Here is a 14082-nt window from a genome sequence, read left to right as displayed (position 1 = left end):
CCTCAAGGTCAGAAGATCTTTCATGCAAAACAGAATCTAAACAGACAGTATGATTTGCATAAACTTGGAAAATCCAAGGCAAATTCTGCAGGAATTTTGTTCTAACACCATTGTCCTGCTTCTAGGCTTGAAAAATAAAAGCTAACCCTTTGGGGTTTTTAACCCTTGAAACAGAGACCTCTATTACCTTAAAAGAGTGTGAGAGGTAGCTACAAATGTCACCATGAACCCAGCAACGCTCACTCAAAGTACTGCCACTACTGCAGACAACAGAGGATACCACTATAAAGCCTGTACTTACTGGCTTCAGTACCCAGTGCATTCAAATCAAGAACAGAAGGGCAAACAATTTTTTAACTTCTGGCTCCAAGTACTTAATCAGTGCACATTGTCCCTTTAATGAGTCATCCTGCTAGCTGTTTAATAATCACCCACAACCCATTAGCAAACACCTTCAGGAGGCAAAAGGAGGGACAAGTCTAAACAGAGTGGGGAAGGCATTTGCCCACACAATCTTACCTCCTCCTTTGCTAATGGCTCTTCTTTCTCCTCCCTCTGCTCTCAAGGAGACCATCAGATGAGGGCTGCTGGGGAAGAGATTAGCGAGGGCCCCTTCCAGGCCAGTGCATCTCCTGTGCAGCTACATGCACACACGCACCTGGGGTTTTAATTGCCTCCCAGACCCTACAGTCTCTCTGGCAGCTTGCTGTGACTCCTGTCCCTCCCCTTCCTCTGTTTTCTTATGCTTTTTACTCTGCAAGTCACCCTGACCCCCTTCCTTTAGTTCCTCCCCTAAACTCTCCATACTAAGTCTTGTTCAAACCCCAAATGCTCTCCCTTCACATGCATCGATAAAATGTCCCATGTAACTTTCCCTTCTTGCCCATCAGCTCCCATTCCCTGGTTGGGTGGATGTCACAAGGATGGTCTCTCTCTTGGGATAGCCCTGGGGGGAGCCGGGGCCCGGGATGATTCAGGCTGCCCGGCTCCATTTGTGCTGCTGTGCTCCCTCGTGTGGGGATGAGCTTTTACCATGTCACCACCGCTAGGCAGGGCCGCGGGTTGTTGGGCTCTCCAGGTGCACAGCCACAGCCTGGACAGCTGGGAAATGACTGTGGATTTACGATCCCTTCTCAGTACTGCGTGTGTTAGTCAACAGCACTGCATGAGTATACAGGCTATACCAGATCTGCTCACGTCTCCAAACTTCTTCAGGGTATAATCATACTGAAGCTTTGCTCTTTCTCTCTTCCCCCTTCCCCCCCCCCCTCAGGAACATGTTGCCAAAAAAGATTCCATGAATTCCAGTGAACTGTGGTACTCGACTGTCAGCCACGATGTAAAACATGAAGTCTCTGTGATTGACAACAGTAATCAGACAGAATATGCACTTGTCAGTGTGCCCAAGAAGAAGGCACATGTTGCCAGCCCTGAAGAGCATAGTGAATATGATGATGTCCTGGTAACTTAGAAGGCACTCCTTGCCTCAGTGTGTGCAGATATGATAACCCATCCTACCTCTGCTGTCGGGTCTTCAAACAAATATCTCTCTCTTGTTACCAAGCTTACTCATTAGGCTATGTCTACCATTTGCTATGAGACAAACCTCTCCATGAGCAGCTGATCAGAGAAAGAAACATGGACTGCCTACAGGACTTGAAAATTAAACCACGAGGAATCAGTAGCAACTGCCATCATAAGACAATGTTCCTCTATAGAAAATTTGGAGCTACAATATTTGAAGAAACTGAAGCTGTACATTTTCCTGGACTTTTATAATACTTTTTTTTAAAAGGTGCCTTAAAGAACTACTGCTATAAATCTCAAAAATGCAATAATAACAGGGTTTTTCTGTTTGGGGAATGTTTCATATTTTAAATGAAAGTGTAAACCTAGATGCACTTACTCTTGTCCAGAATTTCTCTGACCTGCTCGATTTGTACCATTGTACAATGCACAATTTTTACAAAGAACTAATTTCTTAAATTCTCCCCTCCCCATTCTAATGTAATACTACTTAGTGTGAAGTCTTAATGAAGATGGAATTAAATAAAAGACCCCAAAACAATAAACTGCATGCAAAAACCTATTACACCCACTGAGAAAACAGTCAATACTGACGCTGCCCAGGTGGTAGCTATCTCTCAGTAGCAGAAGTCCACGTGCTGCTTCCATGACACAATGCTTCCAGCTCACTCCTGCTGGAGTCTCTGGTTTGTGCTTTCTGCAATGCTAGAGTATCACCTCCTCACAGCCCAGCACCCCTCTCTGCAAGCAGCATTTCATGTGCAAAGGACTGAAACCAGGTATTCAACCCCTTACCAGAGCTCATAGAGTGATTATGTGCCTGCATTCTTGCTTAAACAAGCTTTTTGCTCCCTCCATTTTTGCAACAAAAGAGTATGGAAGAAAATGTTAAACAGTTTTTCTGATTTTAAGTCTTCCTTAGTATGTGATTGCTGGCTGCAGCCCTGGCTTTATGGTGCAGTGCCTTTGTGACTCCCACCTGCCGTTTCCATGCTGGGGACAGTCCCATGGGCAAGTTCACAGAGCAGTGGATGGGCACACTGCCAGCATGTGCAGGTGTCACTGCTGTGGCAGGCAGATGAGTCTGCCCAAAGCTCATACTGGCTGCTGTGGCTACACAGGTGGTACTTGCCATAGGATTTTAAAGGGCTGATTGTACACTCACAAGCTGCTTTTTAACAGTGTCTCAGTTGTCTCAGTCATTAAAGTATTATCCTCATTTCTTCTATTAAAATTAATATTGAACATTCACACAAAATAGCTAACTTGATGTAAAAATGTGTTTTTACACTCCTGCGTCCCTAATGGATTGAGTCTTAATTAATTCCCTTCTTAATTTTCTTTTACATGATCAATTTACCTCACAGATAAATAACCAGAAACCACTTTTTTTTGACACTTCCTTCAATGAGAGCTCAAAACCTGACTGGATGCAGTCTGTAAAGTCAGACATTTTCTGTTGAATATTACATCTTACTACAGCTCCACCTCCTTCTTTCCTGTGACGTTCTGGGGTAAAGGCATGGAAGTAGAGGAGGATGGCTGGGAAAAAAATGAATGCTTGACTCCTTTTTTTCTCTTAACATACAATGCTCTTATGGGTATCATCATAAAGAAGTCCAATAATTACATCATTTCTCAGCTCCTAGAATCAAGATAAAGAAGTGCTCAAGGAAATGATCAGGTGTCTTGGTGAGAGCAATAAGATTGAGCAGCATCTCAACGGCAACTTATTTCTTTGCTGCTAGTACTTTCATAGCCTGCTGCTTTTGGGACAAGCCATATAAGCCATGAAGTTTATCTTTCCCCAGTGTAAGAATCAAAAGGATCCTTACAGCTCTCTTCTAGCTGTATGCTGCATAGACTATTACAGCAAGAGAAACTATAGTTCTTACAATCAATGCTATATCTTACAAACCAAGAGGGGATCAGAATTAGCCATGAATATGAGAGTCACGCAAACTACTAATTTGGTCCAGAATGTTTCCCTAGCTCAGTTTAAACACATGCAGCAACAACTACAGGTTTGAGTGTACAGCTCTGTCATACATGCTTCATACAGCTCAGCATTTAGAATTCCAATGGCTATTTTCCAACTCAAACAGCTGAAAGATTAGAGCTGCTAAAGAATGAAAACAGTCACTTTAAGAGTAAAAATAAATAATTTAATGCACAGTAATGTTGCCAGATTACTCCTTAAATAAACTAGTAATATTAGAAAAAGAGAAAAACAATTTTCCATGACATATTTCTTACAATACAAAATGTTTCTTAAAATAAAAGGGTCTATCCAACAGTACTAACATTTATAAGGCTATAAATAAATGACAAGATATACTTCACTAACATGGTAGTGAATACATTCCATTCTGCATAAAGTTAATGCTTAATTTTTATGTTATAGCCAATTACTGTCTATAACTTTAATGCCACGCTGGCCCACGTCATCTGCTTCAGCATCTTCCTCTCGGCACTGATTCATCTCATCTGGTCTCTCATCAACAAGAACAACAATTTACTGCCTTATTAAGGCAAATACCTTACATCTGTTCATTTTTATCCCCAGTGCTGGGCAGGAACTCTAATTAAGGGTATAGACTAGTCTTCAGATTTACAAATACAGATCAAGTAGCTGTCTATTCACTAGTAGCAGTAGTTAACTATAAAAGCACACTGCTAATTCGAGCCTTGAAAGATTCCTCTGACATTCAGGTGTGCTAGTGAACAAGACATGTCTTTTCATGCTTTTGCTTTCTTCTTTTGTATTTCACATTGAAGAAGAGAAAAATAGAGCAAAGAGCACCTTGTCCAGGGAGACTGTAGGAAGAATAAGGAAGTTATGAGAGTTGAAGCTTTCTTAACAAGCTAGTGCAAAAGGCCTTGCATGTAATTAAAGAATACAAATACATATATACACACATATATATATTTAGGTTTTCACCCTCTTTTACAAGGAAAGAGCAACAAGGAAACATGGCATATGAAGTTAGGAGGGAAAAAAAAAGATACGAATTTGGGTGGAAGTGAGCATTAAAGATGAAGCTGTGCAGGTAATTTTGGATAAGCCAAGAGAAGAAGAAAGGAGCCACATGCAAGACTGCTCTTAAAGCTTTTGCAGAACATTCAGATTAAATCATAAGGCAAACAAAGCAGAGCTTTGAAAGTCAACAGAGCGTGCATCAAATACTTTTCTCAAGGATGAAATGGATTACTGAGATATAAAAGAAGAAGGTAGTGGTGCTATAGCAATACAAAGCTGTCATAAATAGACTGCATTTTCCAATTATAATGCATCACAGGTAGTATTTACAGGACAACTATTTTAGAAGTGTTTCTACCAAATGAATAGTTCCCTGCCCTGGGATTACTAATAGATAGGGAATCCCATCTCTTCTATGTGATGACGAAGATGAGGAATCTTTCCATCATTTCTCTGAAAGTTAAAACAGTACAATATTAATATTAAAATGAAACTTTAATTAGTTATTTCAACATATTTTTTCCTGTCTCCTTTTACACTACTTTTTCTAAGAATCCTGTCAATATATAAGGAACAAAATGCTTCTTAAAATTGGAACTCATTACTTCTTGATCTCTTGTCCCTTGGTAAGAGACCCAAGAAAAATCATACTTATCATCACTTACATACACTGCAATGCTGAATTGTTCCCCTAGGATTATTCTAAAAGCATGTAGGTGTGGCTCAGTACATTGGGGCTGGGAGGAGGCAGCTCCATGCATTGGTTTCAGTATAACTTCAAAGCTTATGGGACTTTTATACAGGCATTTCTATCAGGCCAAATATAAATGAATTGGAATCACTCCCTAGAAAACCTGGAAGAATGAAGTTTTGGTTCCTTTAAAAAGGATCTCTGTGCATAATAAATTTTTCAAAAAAACTACAGAAAGACAGAAATCAGGAGTCTTTTTCATCCGTTGGATTAAAATTTGTTTTGTTAGCATTCAAAAACAAAATATACAACAAGGAGAAATATTTTAAATTATTTTTCTCCCCATTATGGTACACACACATACAAAGAGAATTACTTTGTACTGATAAATTGCAATATTAGATCAGAAAAGTTTGGTTGGAGTCCGCAGCTAACCAGTCTCATCACTATTCCCTTTCTCATCAGAGGACAAACCAGTGAGTCCCAGGTTTTAAGTTAAGCATATCAAGACTTTTGGAAAACTATTTTAAAATCTTCTTAATACTGTTATGCAAATTATATTTACTAATGAATTTCAATACCTCTCAAGAAATATTTTCCTCCTTTCCCATAACTACTTCTGCTCTTTGTAAAAAAACAGTTTCTATAATGTACAGCACTTACATGTGAGAGAAGTTGGCTCAAACTTTAATCTGTCACATTCAGATGCCCCAGGATTAAGAGAATCTTCATCATAAATATTTTGACGTAAAATGTTCCTTATAAAATCTGGGTTCATAGTGTTTTCCATAAATCCCTCTGTTGATGGTGGTACAGAAAACACTAGCTGATAAATTACACTGGAGTTTTCATTACTGAAAGAAAAAGTCAAGGATGAATATCTTCAAGTTTCAACAGGGTCTTTTTTTTTTTTTGAGAAGACTGACTTTTCATATCAATGTTGGCATGGATATTTAAAAAAAAAAAATTCCCCAAGAAAAGCATTATGAAAGAAAACTGCCAAAGATGCCAGTTTCTGCCTCCCACTCCCTTCCCAGAACAGCTCTTGAGACTGGGTACATACTTGAAGCCAGCCAGAGACATTTTTTCAAATGCGCAAAGGGCAGTTGGACGTGTCCTGGTGGGATGTGGTTTTCAGCACTGGTGCTTCACAAGAAACCACTGATAAGAGGTGTTGCAATATCCTGCACATAGTTTAGCTAGGAACCTGAAGGAAGGTTTGTGTTCCTGCTAGCAGTACCTGGGACCACCCAGCTGTGCTCCTGACTCAGCTCTGGAATGGATTACACAAACCAGTGAACTGGAGACCATCTCTGAAGATTTTGTTTTTTGTGGTCTACCAAAACTATGATTCAACAGCTACCCTTTGTACTCACAGGGTTCAAAACATTTTCAAAAAGTACTTGAATGGGGGAAAATAAAAGGAAAGAAAGAGAGGGAGACAGCAAGAGAGAGACATCAAAGAGGCAGAGAGAGAGAGGTATCAACTAATCAATATATATGCAGAACTACAGCTTTGTATTTGATGGTCTAAATCATAATAAGTACCCATAAGGCTAAGGAGCTCACCATCGAACAGAGCTGGCATGCCCAGGCTGGCAGGGCAAGGGAGCAAAGTGCCCTCACAACTGCCCCTTGCCACATTCCAACGTGGCTGTTCCTCTGTCCTTGCTACCTCAAAGAACTTGGGACTTTGCAAATCTACTTAGCTTGATTATCTCCTGTCTTTCTAACTCCTTTTGTAAGAGTTCTTTCTCAGAAGTCCTTGGGGAAGCTCTCTGTCTTCCCTTGCCTCTCTGCTATTTCTCCATGACAGGAGACATGTATTGCCTTTATCTCTTTTGGGAACAAAATGATTCTCTCCTCCCCATGAACCCTGTTTTTTCAATTTAAGAATACTTAAACTACGTCAATCTTAAGTGTCTCCAGCAATTAATTTTCTTTTTAATAAATATCCTTGAATATGTTTATTAAGGGCTGCAATTGAAACCAAAGATAACAGAGATGATACTTCACAGCAACAATATGTTCCCACCATTATACAATTTTAGCATCATTTACCAGATACACCAGAGGATCCTTTGACCAGTTTTTACTGCCTATACACATAACTTTCCCCAAACAACCTATTCTTCACAGATTTAAATATTGTACATATTTACATAAGCACATACGTGTCTCATCAAAAGTCTGTAATTTTCAGATAACTTTGGTGAAAGAAATTGCTTACCTGAAAGAAATCACCTGAGCTGACCTAAAGTAACGTCCTAAAGCTGGAGATGAACTGTAGACCTCTGTTAGCTGAGAGAAAAAAAAAAAATTCTTGTATTCAATCTCTTTTTTCCCATCAAAAAAAAAGCACAGCAAATCATTCTTACAAGGTGCTTTAAGAAGCATAAAAACAGGTGCTGAAGGTCAAATAACAGCAAATATCTGCCCTGGAAAAGGTACAGAGTCCCTTTAAATTTGACAGAGAAGCTAATTTTGCATTTGAGTGATTGCTATATGACCTTAACACAATGGAGGCATTCAGGGTGAACTAAAAGCATGTGCTCATGTTGCCATGTGCAATTGATGTTGTTAGATTTGGGATTTAATTAGTCCCAAAAGGCTCTTCTAACACTTACTTTGTAGAGGGGAGGGTGTCTCTCCTGAGACTGCCTTCCCACAATGTCCAAATGAGCACGGCCATGTATGCTGAACTTATTTCAGCTGTAACTCAGAGTTGTGTTGGTTCACTAGAAATCACAGCTATAAACCCAGGCTGTAGTCGTGTACTCACAAGAGAATGCAGCACACAGGATGTTTAGCCCATATTATGCTTAGATGACTTTCACAGGCCCCTCCTAAATTATTCAGTGGTTCTATGAAAAAGGTGAAGACTGTGTCTTAACAAATGGTCAAAGTTAAGGGAAAAAAATCGATACTTTTTTGTGCTTAAAAGCAGACAATTCTTTTTTTTCTAGACTGTGACTTTAAAAAGTACAACACATTTTTTTGTGGACTTGCAAATGACTGAGTTGCTACACAGAGAAACAGAAACTTCTTAAAAGGCAAAACACTGAAAATATGTTGTAAGCAGAATCAGCCTCGCCAAGAATCGCATAAACACTTACCCTCTTAGTAATGTCCTCAGAGGAGAAATGTGGGAGAACACACATTAACTCCAATGTTCCTGAAAAATTGTGAAGATTTCCACTGCTTAGCAGTTCATCAGGATCCCAGTAGTCATCCTCATCTGTGTAAACATCTAATAATCAAAAGGAGACAGAAAAGGGAGAAAAAAGTTTCAGTTAGCTGAAGTATTAAAAAAAAACCCTCTTGGCTTTCTCCAGGGTGGCTTTCTCACAAATTTCCTAGGTAAGGACTGACTGGGAAAGACAGAAAGAAAGTGCAAGTCACCTGAAAAAAAGTGACAGCACATGGAGGTCAATCACACCCACCTCCATTAGCAAAAGTCATTTGCTCTGGGAGCCTGACAGGCAATGACACCATGGGACCTAAGTCATCCATGGCACTTGTTCCAACATTACAAACATCATTTCCATCCTCATATCCAGATCTCTTCTTGTAATATTTTCTCAGTTAGCTACAAACTGGAATTGCCACCTGATCAGGATACAAGTTGCTGCTGCCTGCTAAGATAAAAGCATTCCCATCCACTACTGAACACACTACCCTCTGCAGTCAGTATCCCAGTTCCTTGTGCAGTTTACTGAAGGAGATTAAAGGATGCTATGGTTGGATTTGTGTTCTATTAGATTGCACATATTGCATGTTTGTATTAGTGTAACCAAGAGTGAGATACTTACTAGAATAAAGAATTAAGCTGATGAGAATGACCAGGAAGATCACTAGAAATATTGTAGTTATAACCATCCATAGTTTACACTTCCAGAAAACTACATTGCTGCATGATTTCCAGGGATCTCTCTCCTAGGTATAACAGAGAAGGGCTTATTGATTAATCAAATAAAGCAGGAAAAAATACTGAAGCATGTCTCTACTGTCACATTTAGCAACAAACCCCCCCACAGATTGGTAAGCAATGCCCTAAACCAGGGGTTCCCAGCCTTGACTACTGCTGCAGGAGGAAACACAGACCTAGAGAAGTTGGAGGACAATCCCTTGAGAGAGACCATTCCCCTTTGTGCAGAATTTCCGACTCCTGAATTGCCTGTAAAGCTAAAGGATTGCAAAGGTGATTTCTTGGCTAAATTATTTTTTTAAATTACATGAATTAAATTTGCATATTCCACAAGCTTTCCTTTTAGTATTTTTCATCTCTCCCAGTCGAAAAGGTGTCTTTGGAAGTATTTCCAAAATCATTGACCTCTGCAGTATTGATGATGTCAACCTGCATAGTTCCTGGGTGCCAGCACCCAAAGCAAAGGCAGTGCTATTCAATAGATACTATTGCATTAAACCCTCCATGACGTAACTGAAACTTTTATAGCTGACTTACTTTTTCTTCAGAAGATTGGAAACTTGAAGCCTATTGAGTATATTTAACAGAGAGATTAATGCAAATCTCACCTGTTCTATGAGGTCATAAGAAAACTTTACTCAAAGCAGCTGTGCATGTATGTACATTCATATGGGAGAGAAAGGACAATACCTTACCTATCATTTAATTTTTAAAAAGATTGAAAACCATGACAGAAATTAGTCTTTTAATGAGTTAATCCAGCAGGATGAATATTAAAAAAAAAAAAAAAAGTAAAACAAAAAAAGGCAAGCTTAGGAGACAGCAAAACAGAAAACTTCATCTGTCTTGTTCCACAGCCAGAAGAATCAGAAGACTGAAGGAAGGGCTTGAATTCATAAGCAGACCATGCTGTCTTTTTAATGACTCCTTTTCCTCCCTCTCCATCCCCCATAAAGGTAGTAGTAAACTCCACGTCCTTTTTGACATCAGTACCAGGTAAGGAAAAGCACATGCTGCAGGTTGTCTGGGTCACACACGTGCAGATTGGCAGGAACCAGCTGCTGGCTGGAGGCACTAATACAGGTTTCCTTCCTTTACTTTTAGAACTTTCTAAGAACCAAGAATAACAGAGAAGCTTTCACTGAATTTAACTGAATTGAGTGGCTGGATAAAAGCTTTTGTGTGGGTGGCTGGGGAACAGGGAGAGGAAACAGACACATAGAGAAAGACCTTACAAGAGAGATTCCTCCAGGAGCAGAGGCAGAAAAAGGGAAACACTCTCTGTAGACACCTCTGCATACAGAACTTTGCTCTGCTAGGGAATGAAAGGCAAACACTGAATATGGCTTCATTTACAGCACGCTTTCAGCTGTAATCACATTTACATATTTTTAAAATTTGTTTTTTAAAATGTTTTAGAAGTATGAAATTCAATTTAATACTTAACACTAGCATATCGTTTTGTATTTAAAAAAATTTTAAAAGTCAGTAACTACTGCCTAGAATGCAACAATGAAATCAGCCATAGCCTCATCCATTGAGACAGACAGCTGTCAAGCCCAAGTTTTGATTGAGCCACCACATGATTAGACTATCACAAAATGCAATTCTTAATCACACATAGCAAACTGGCTTGATCCCAGGAAAACATTCAGCTTCACAGCTAGTCCAGCACCTTCTGAACTTTGCCCATAGGCTGGAGGGAAGCAGCAGCAGCAGAGAAAGTCTCTCCCCGGTGGGCAGGGCAGCTCTGATTAACCTGCCAGCTGAGCAGAAAGCAGAGCATGGTGACTTTCCAGCAGTCTGTATAGGACGGGAAGCCAGTTGCCAGAATCAGCAGAAAGAGAGCTCAAATGAAAACTCAGTTCTGGAAAGGGGAAGGATAAACCTAAGGGTTAAGTTTCTCAAGATAGTCAAGCAGATCTAGCTCACCCCTGCCTCTCCTCCACCCTCTGCTGTTCCTCTTTGCACCTCCTGGAATTTGTCTGACCCTGCAGCGAGCTGATTCAGCTTACCAGACCACAGGAGGAGTAACTGACCCCTGATACAATAGAATAAAGGGGATTTTGCCTAGCCAGCGGAATGAATCAGCCCAAGAGGTGATAGGCGGGGCTCACACATGGAAGCAGTGCCGTTCACAGGGAGCGGGAAGGGAGGGGCGGTGTGACTCAGGCAGACGGTCCCAGCGGGGTCAGCCGTGCCTGCAGAAAAGCGGGAAACATCTTTGCTCTGCCACAAATATTCCTGGAATAAGTCATGTAATTCATTGTACAGCAGCCACGTGTGAATATGTTACTTCTCTGCCAGCATTAGTCTGTTCCGTAGCTTTAAGCTAGGGGCTAGGAGCTACCTCCCTCAAGATTCATGTGCTGATTTTAACTGAGGCTTAGGAACATTCTATTAATACAAATTAATAATGGTTAGCAACTGAAAATTATACTAAAGAGAATCTAACATGCCCTGTTGGAGGACATCTTATTTTTGGTTTGGCAGCACTGTTTCCTGGTTAATTTCTACTGAAGGAAAGCCTGGTTTTAAAACTTATTTCAACTTTTCTGTTTTCTGGTTTTGAGCCCACTCCCACTGACAGCACACAAAAAGAAAAGCAAAGCTCAGAGCACCAATTACAATTTCAGTTCCTAAATTAAAACTTAAATTCCCACTCTCATATTAGAACAATTCATTGATAAGAAAAAAAATTACATTGAACAGGTTTTTAGCTTCTTTCCCTCTCCCTCAAACAACAAATTCAATCACCCCTACAAGATGTTCCTTCAAGTGTCATTTTTCTTGCTGTGTAGTATTTTCCCAAACAGGATGGATCAAATGAGTAAGTGAAATTCCTACCTTTCTCGTTTGAGCATCTAGAGTCTTGTCATGATCAGTCTCACTTTCCTCCACCTTATGTTCCTGTAATTCAATAATCTCATGCTCCTGAGCAGAGCTCTGCCTTTTCATTGCTTCTGTCTTTGTGCGAGGACCTCTGTTTCTGAAGCAAGCACGGAGCCAACTCATTTCCTTCTCGTTTCAGCTGCAATTATGGTCAGTAGTAGCTCTGCTACGAGACTGGAAACAGGGAGAGTGGGGATAATTTTCACAGAGAGGTCTCAAAATACTATTAAATTAGGGGAATTCCTTGGATGAACAAATAAAGTCAGCTGCCCTAGCTGCAGAGAAACGGGAGGCGGAGGAAGTATCGATTTGCGTAGCCGTGAGAACTCTGGCTCTCAGCTGTGCAATACTAGGTTTTCCAGTTTGCCTACCTGCCTGTACCAGCCCTTGACAAGCAGGTGACTAAACCTTCAGCAATGCTGTCATTTGCTGGGACGATTTTGAAAGGAATCAGAGTGCTTTCTCTGCTGCTGTCAGCCAAAACAATAAAATGTTATTACTGTTATCCATGCAGCTGAACAGATGTGGTGCTGCTGAACAGCACAAACTGAGTAAAAGTTCATAGAGCATGTTGTTTGCTTAGGCTGGGACACCGTCAACACTTGCAATTCTGGTCTTCCTCTGTAGTCAATAAAGAAATGAACACTACTGATCTTTGTGCTGTAAATTGTTCTCTCTCTAGCTATTATACGGCCTAAAATCATATCTGATGTTAAAGAACCATTTGTGTCCTTTAACATACTATTCAACCTCAATCTGAGAAGCTGCTTTCAGGTAAAAAAACACAAAAGACATAACTGAAGAGAAAGATGGCCTTCAATTTCAACTTGTGCTCTACAGGACATGCTTTAATGAAACAACCATGATTTGGTCTGCACTAGCTTCCCACATGAACTCTCATGTGCACTTAGAGTCACTCACAACAGCTTACTGTAGCCAGGGGCTGATTACACATGCCTCCAGCCTCTCCAATATCCTTCATCCTACCTCCTCTTATTTCTCCTGTTCATACTCCATCCACGTTTCTCCCTCCTCCCCACAGAGCATCTCTCTCCCCTCTGAATCGAAGTCTGGGAAGACAGCTGGTAACCACACCCTTGCTCACTCTTTTGTCCCAGCCCGGGGAGTACCATGCATTAAGAACCGAACACAGCCTCTCTCCCCAACTCCCTTTCCTGCTGCCTGGGTATCCACTCAGAGCACCGCTCCTTTTTCCTGCCAAAAGCTCAGGGTGCTCTCTCCTCACCTCACTACATCAATTTTCTCTTTGTGCAACTCAGCTTGGTTCTGCTGCCTGAAGCATACCCAGGGTTTGCATTCCTGATGTCACGTCACACCAATCCAGGCAAAGGCACACCACGAAAGTGAGCATGTCTTAAGCTTATTCCACAAGCAAAAAGAAATACAAATTGTATAACTCACACCTTTTGGTTCTGAGAATCCTTAACGCTCTGGAGGACTGATGGTGAAGCTGAGCAGTCATCAAGATCAGAACATGTATCTGGATCCACAAAATCTTAGTTGGGACATCTTACACTAGAAAAGCCTTTATCTGGTTCTCGCTACTCCTGCTGGATATCAGGTTCATTTATTTAATTTCCACTCACAGTAGAAGACTTTACCTTCCTACTGAATTGTCTGAAACCAAAACTGTTCCTCTAAGAGAGAGTTAATGATTATACAGCTCTCACCATGCAAAGGCCAAAGTCCTTATTTTATTTTACATATTTGTGAAGAAGCTTCTTAAAGACTTGGGTTTATTTCATCTAGGGGATCTAACTTCCACACTTGGTGCATTTCTTCCATGTGAAATACTGACCCTTCTGACATGCTGCCGAGAAACTCTCAGAGAAAATGGGAAGTCAAGAACTGACCTGAACTTTCTGGGCCAGGTTTTATCTAAAAGAGAACAGCATGAAAGTTGTTTTCTTCCCTAGGCAAGACATCTCTGGTTTCAACAAAAGGAAAAGAAACTTGTGCCCTTAAATACACCCTTTAGTAACAGGGGAGCACTAGGCTCAGCTTTACAAAAAGAGGAAAGTCCCAGGCATCAATGCAGTTCTG

At 40.5% G+C, this 14082-nt stretch overlaps 1 protein-coding gene across 2 annotated transcripts; it reads right to left on the bottom strand.

Annotated features, from left to right (window-relative positions):
- Positions 1-3703: 3703 nt before the first annotated feature.
- On the bottom strand, positions 3704-13651 carry C1H3orf52 (chromosome 1 C3orf52 homolog). Of its 2 annotated transcripts, XM_069023018.1 has the most exons (7): positions 13443-13651; positions 11974-12192; positions 9011-9134; positions 8315-8448; positions 7429-7499; positions 5862-6052; positions 3704-4960 (listed from the first exon to the last, which is right to left on the bottom strand). In XM_069023018.1, coding segments are annotated over exons 2-7 (690 nt in total). In that variant the 5' UTR covers positions 12142-12192; positions 13443-13651; the 3' UTR covers positions 3704-4958. The 2 variants fall into 2 exon arrangements, with proteins under 2 accessions (XP_068879119.1, XP_068879125.1); XM_069023024.1 differs by lacking the exon at positions 13443-13651 and having other exon boundaries at positions 11974-13435.
- Between the last annotated feature and the right edge of the window lie 431 nt (positions 13652-14082).

This window comes from Aphelocoma coerulescens, chromosome 1, assembly GCF_041296385.1.
Source record: "Aphelocoma coerulescens isolate FSJ_1873_10779 chromosome 1, UR_Acoe_1.0, whole genome shotgun sequence".
NCBI lineage: Eukaryota > Metazoa > Chordata > Aves > Passeriformes > Corvidae > Aphelocoma > Aphelocoma coerulescens.
Note: the sequence above shows the minus strand (reverse complement) of the source record. Positions and strands in the feature narration are given on the sequence as shown.

What these genes read in the sequence shown, in the direction of transcription:
- C1H3orf52 (XM_069023018.1), bottom strand. Translation starts at nt 12,141, where the DNA reads ATGAGTTGGCTCCGTGCTTGCTTCAGAAACAGAGGTCCTCGCACAAAG. An exon ending in CAGCTTAATTCTTTATTCTA is followed by an intron (nt 8,449 to 9,010) that starts GTAAGTATCTCA and finishes TTTGATTATTAG; the next exon opens with ATGTTTACACAGATGAGGAT. An exon ending in CTGAGGACATTACTAAGAGG is followed by an intron (nt 7,500 to 8,314) that starts GTAAGTGTTTAT and finishes TTTTTCTCTCAG; the next exon opens with CTAACAGAGGTCTACAGTTC.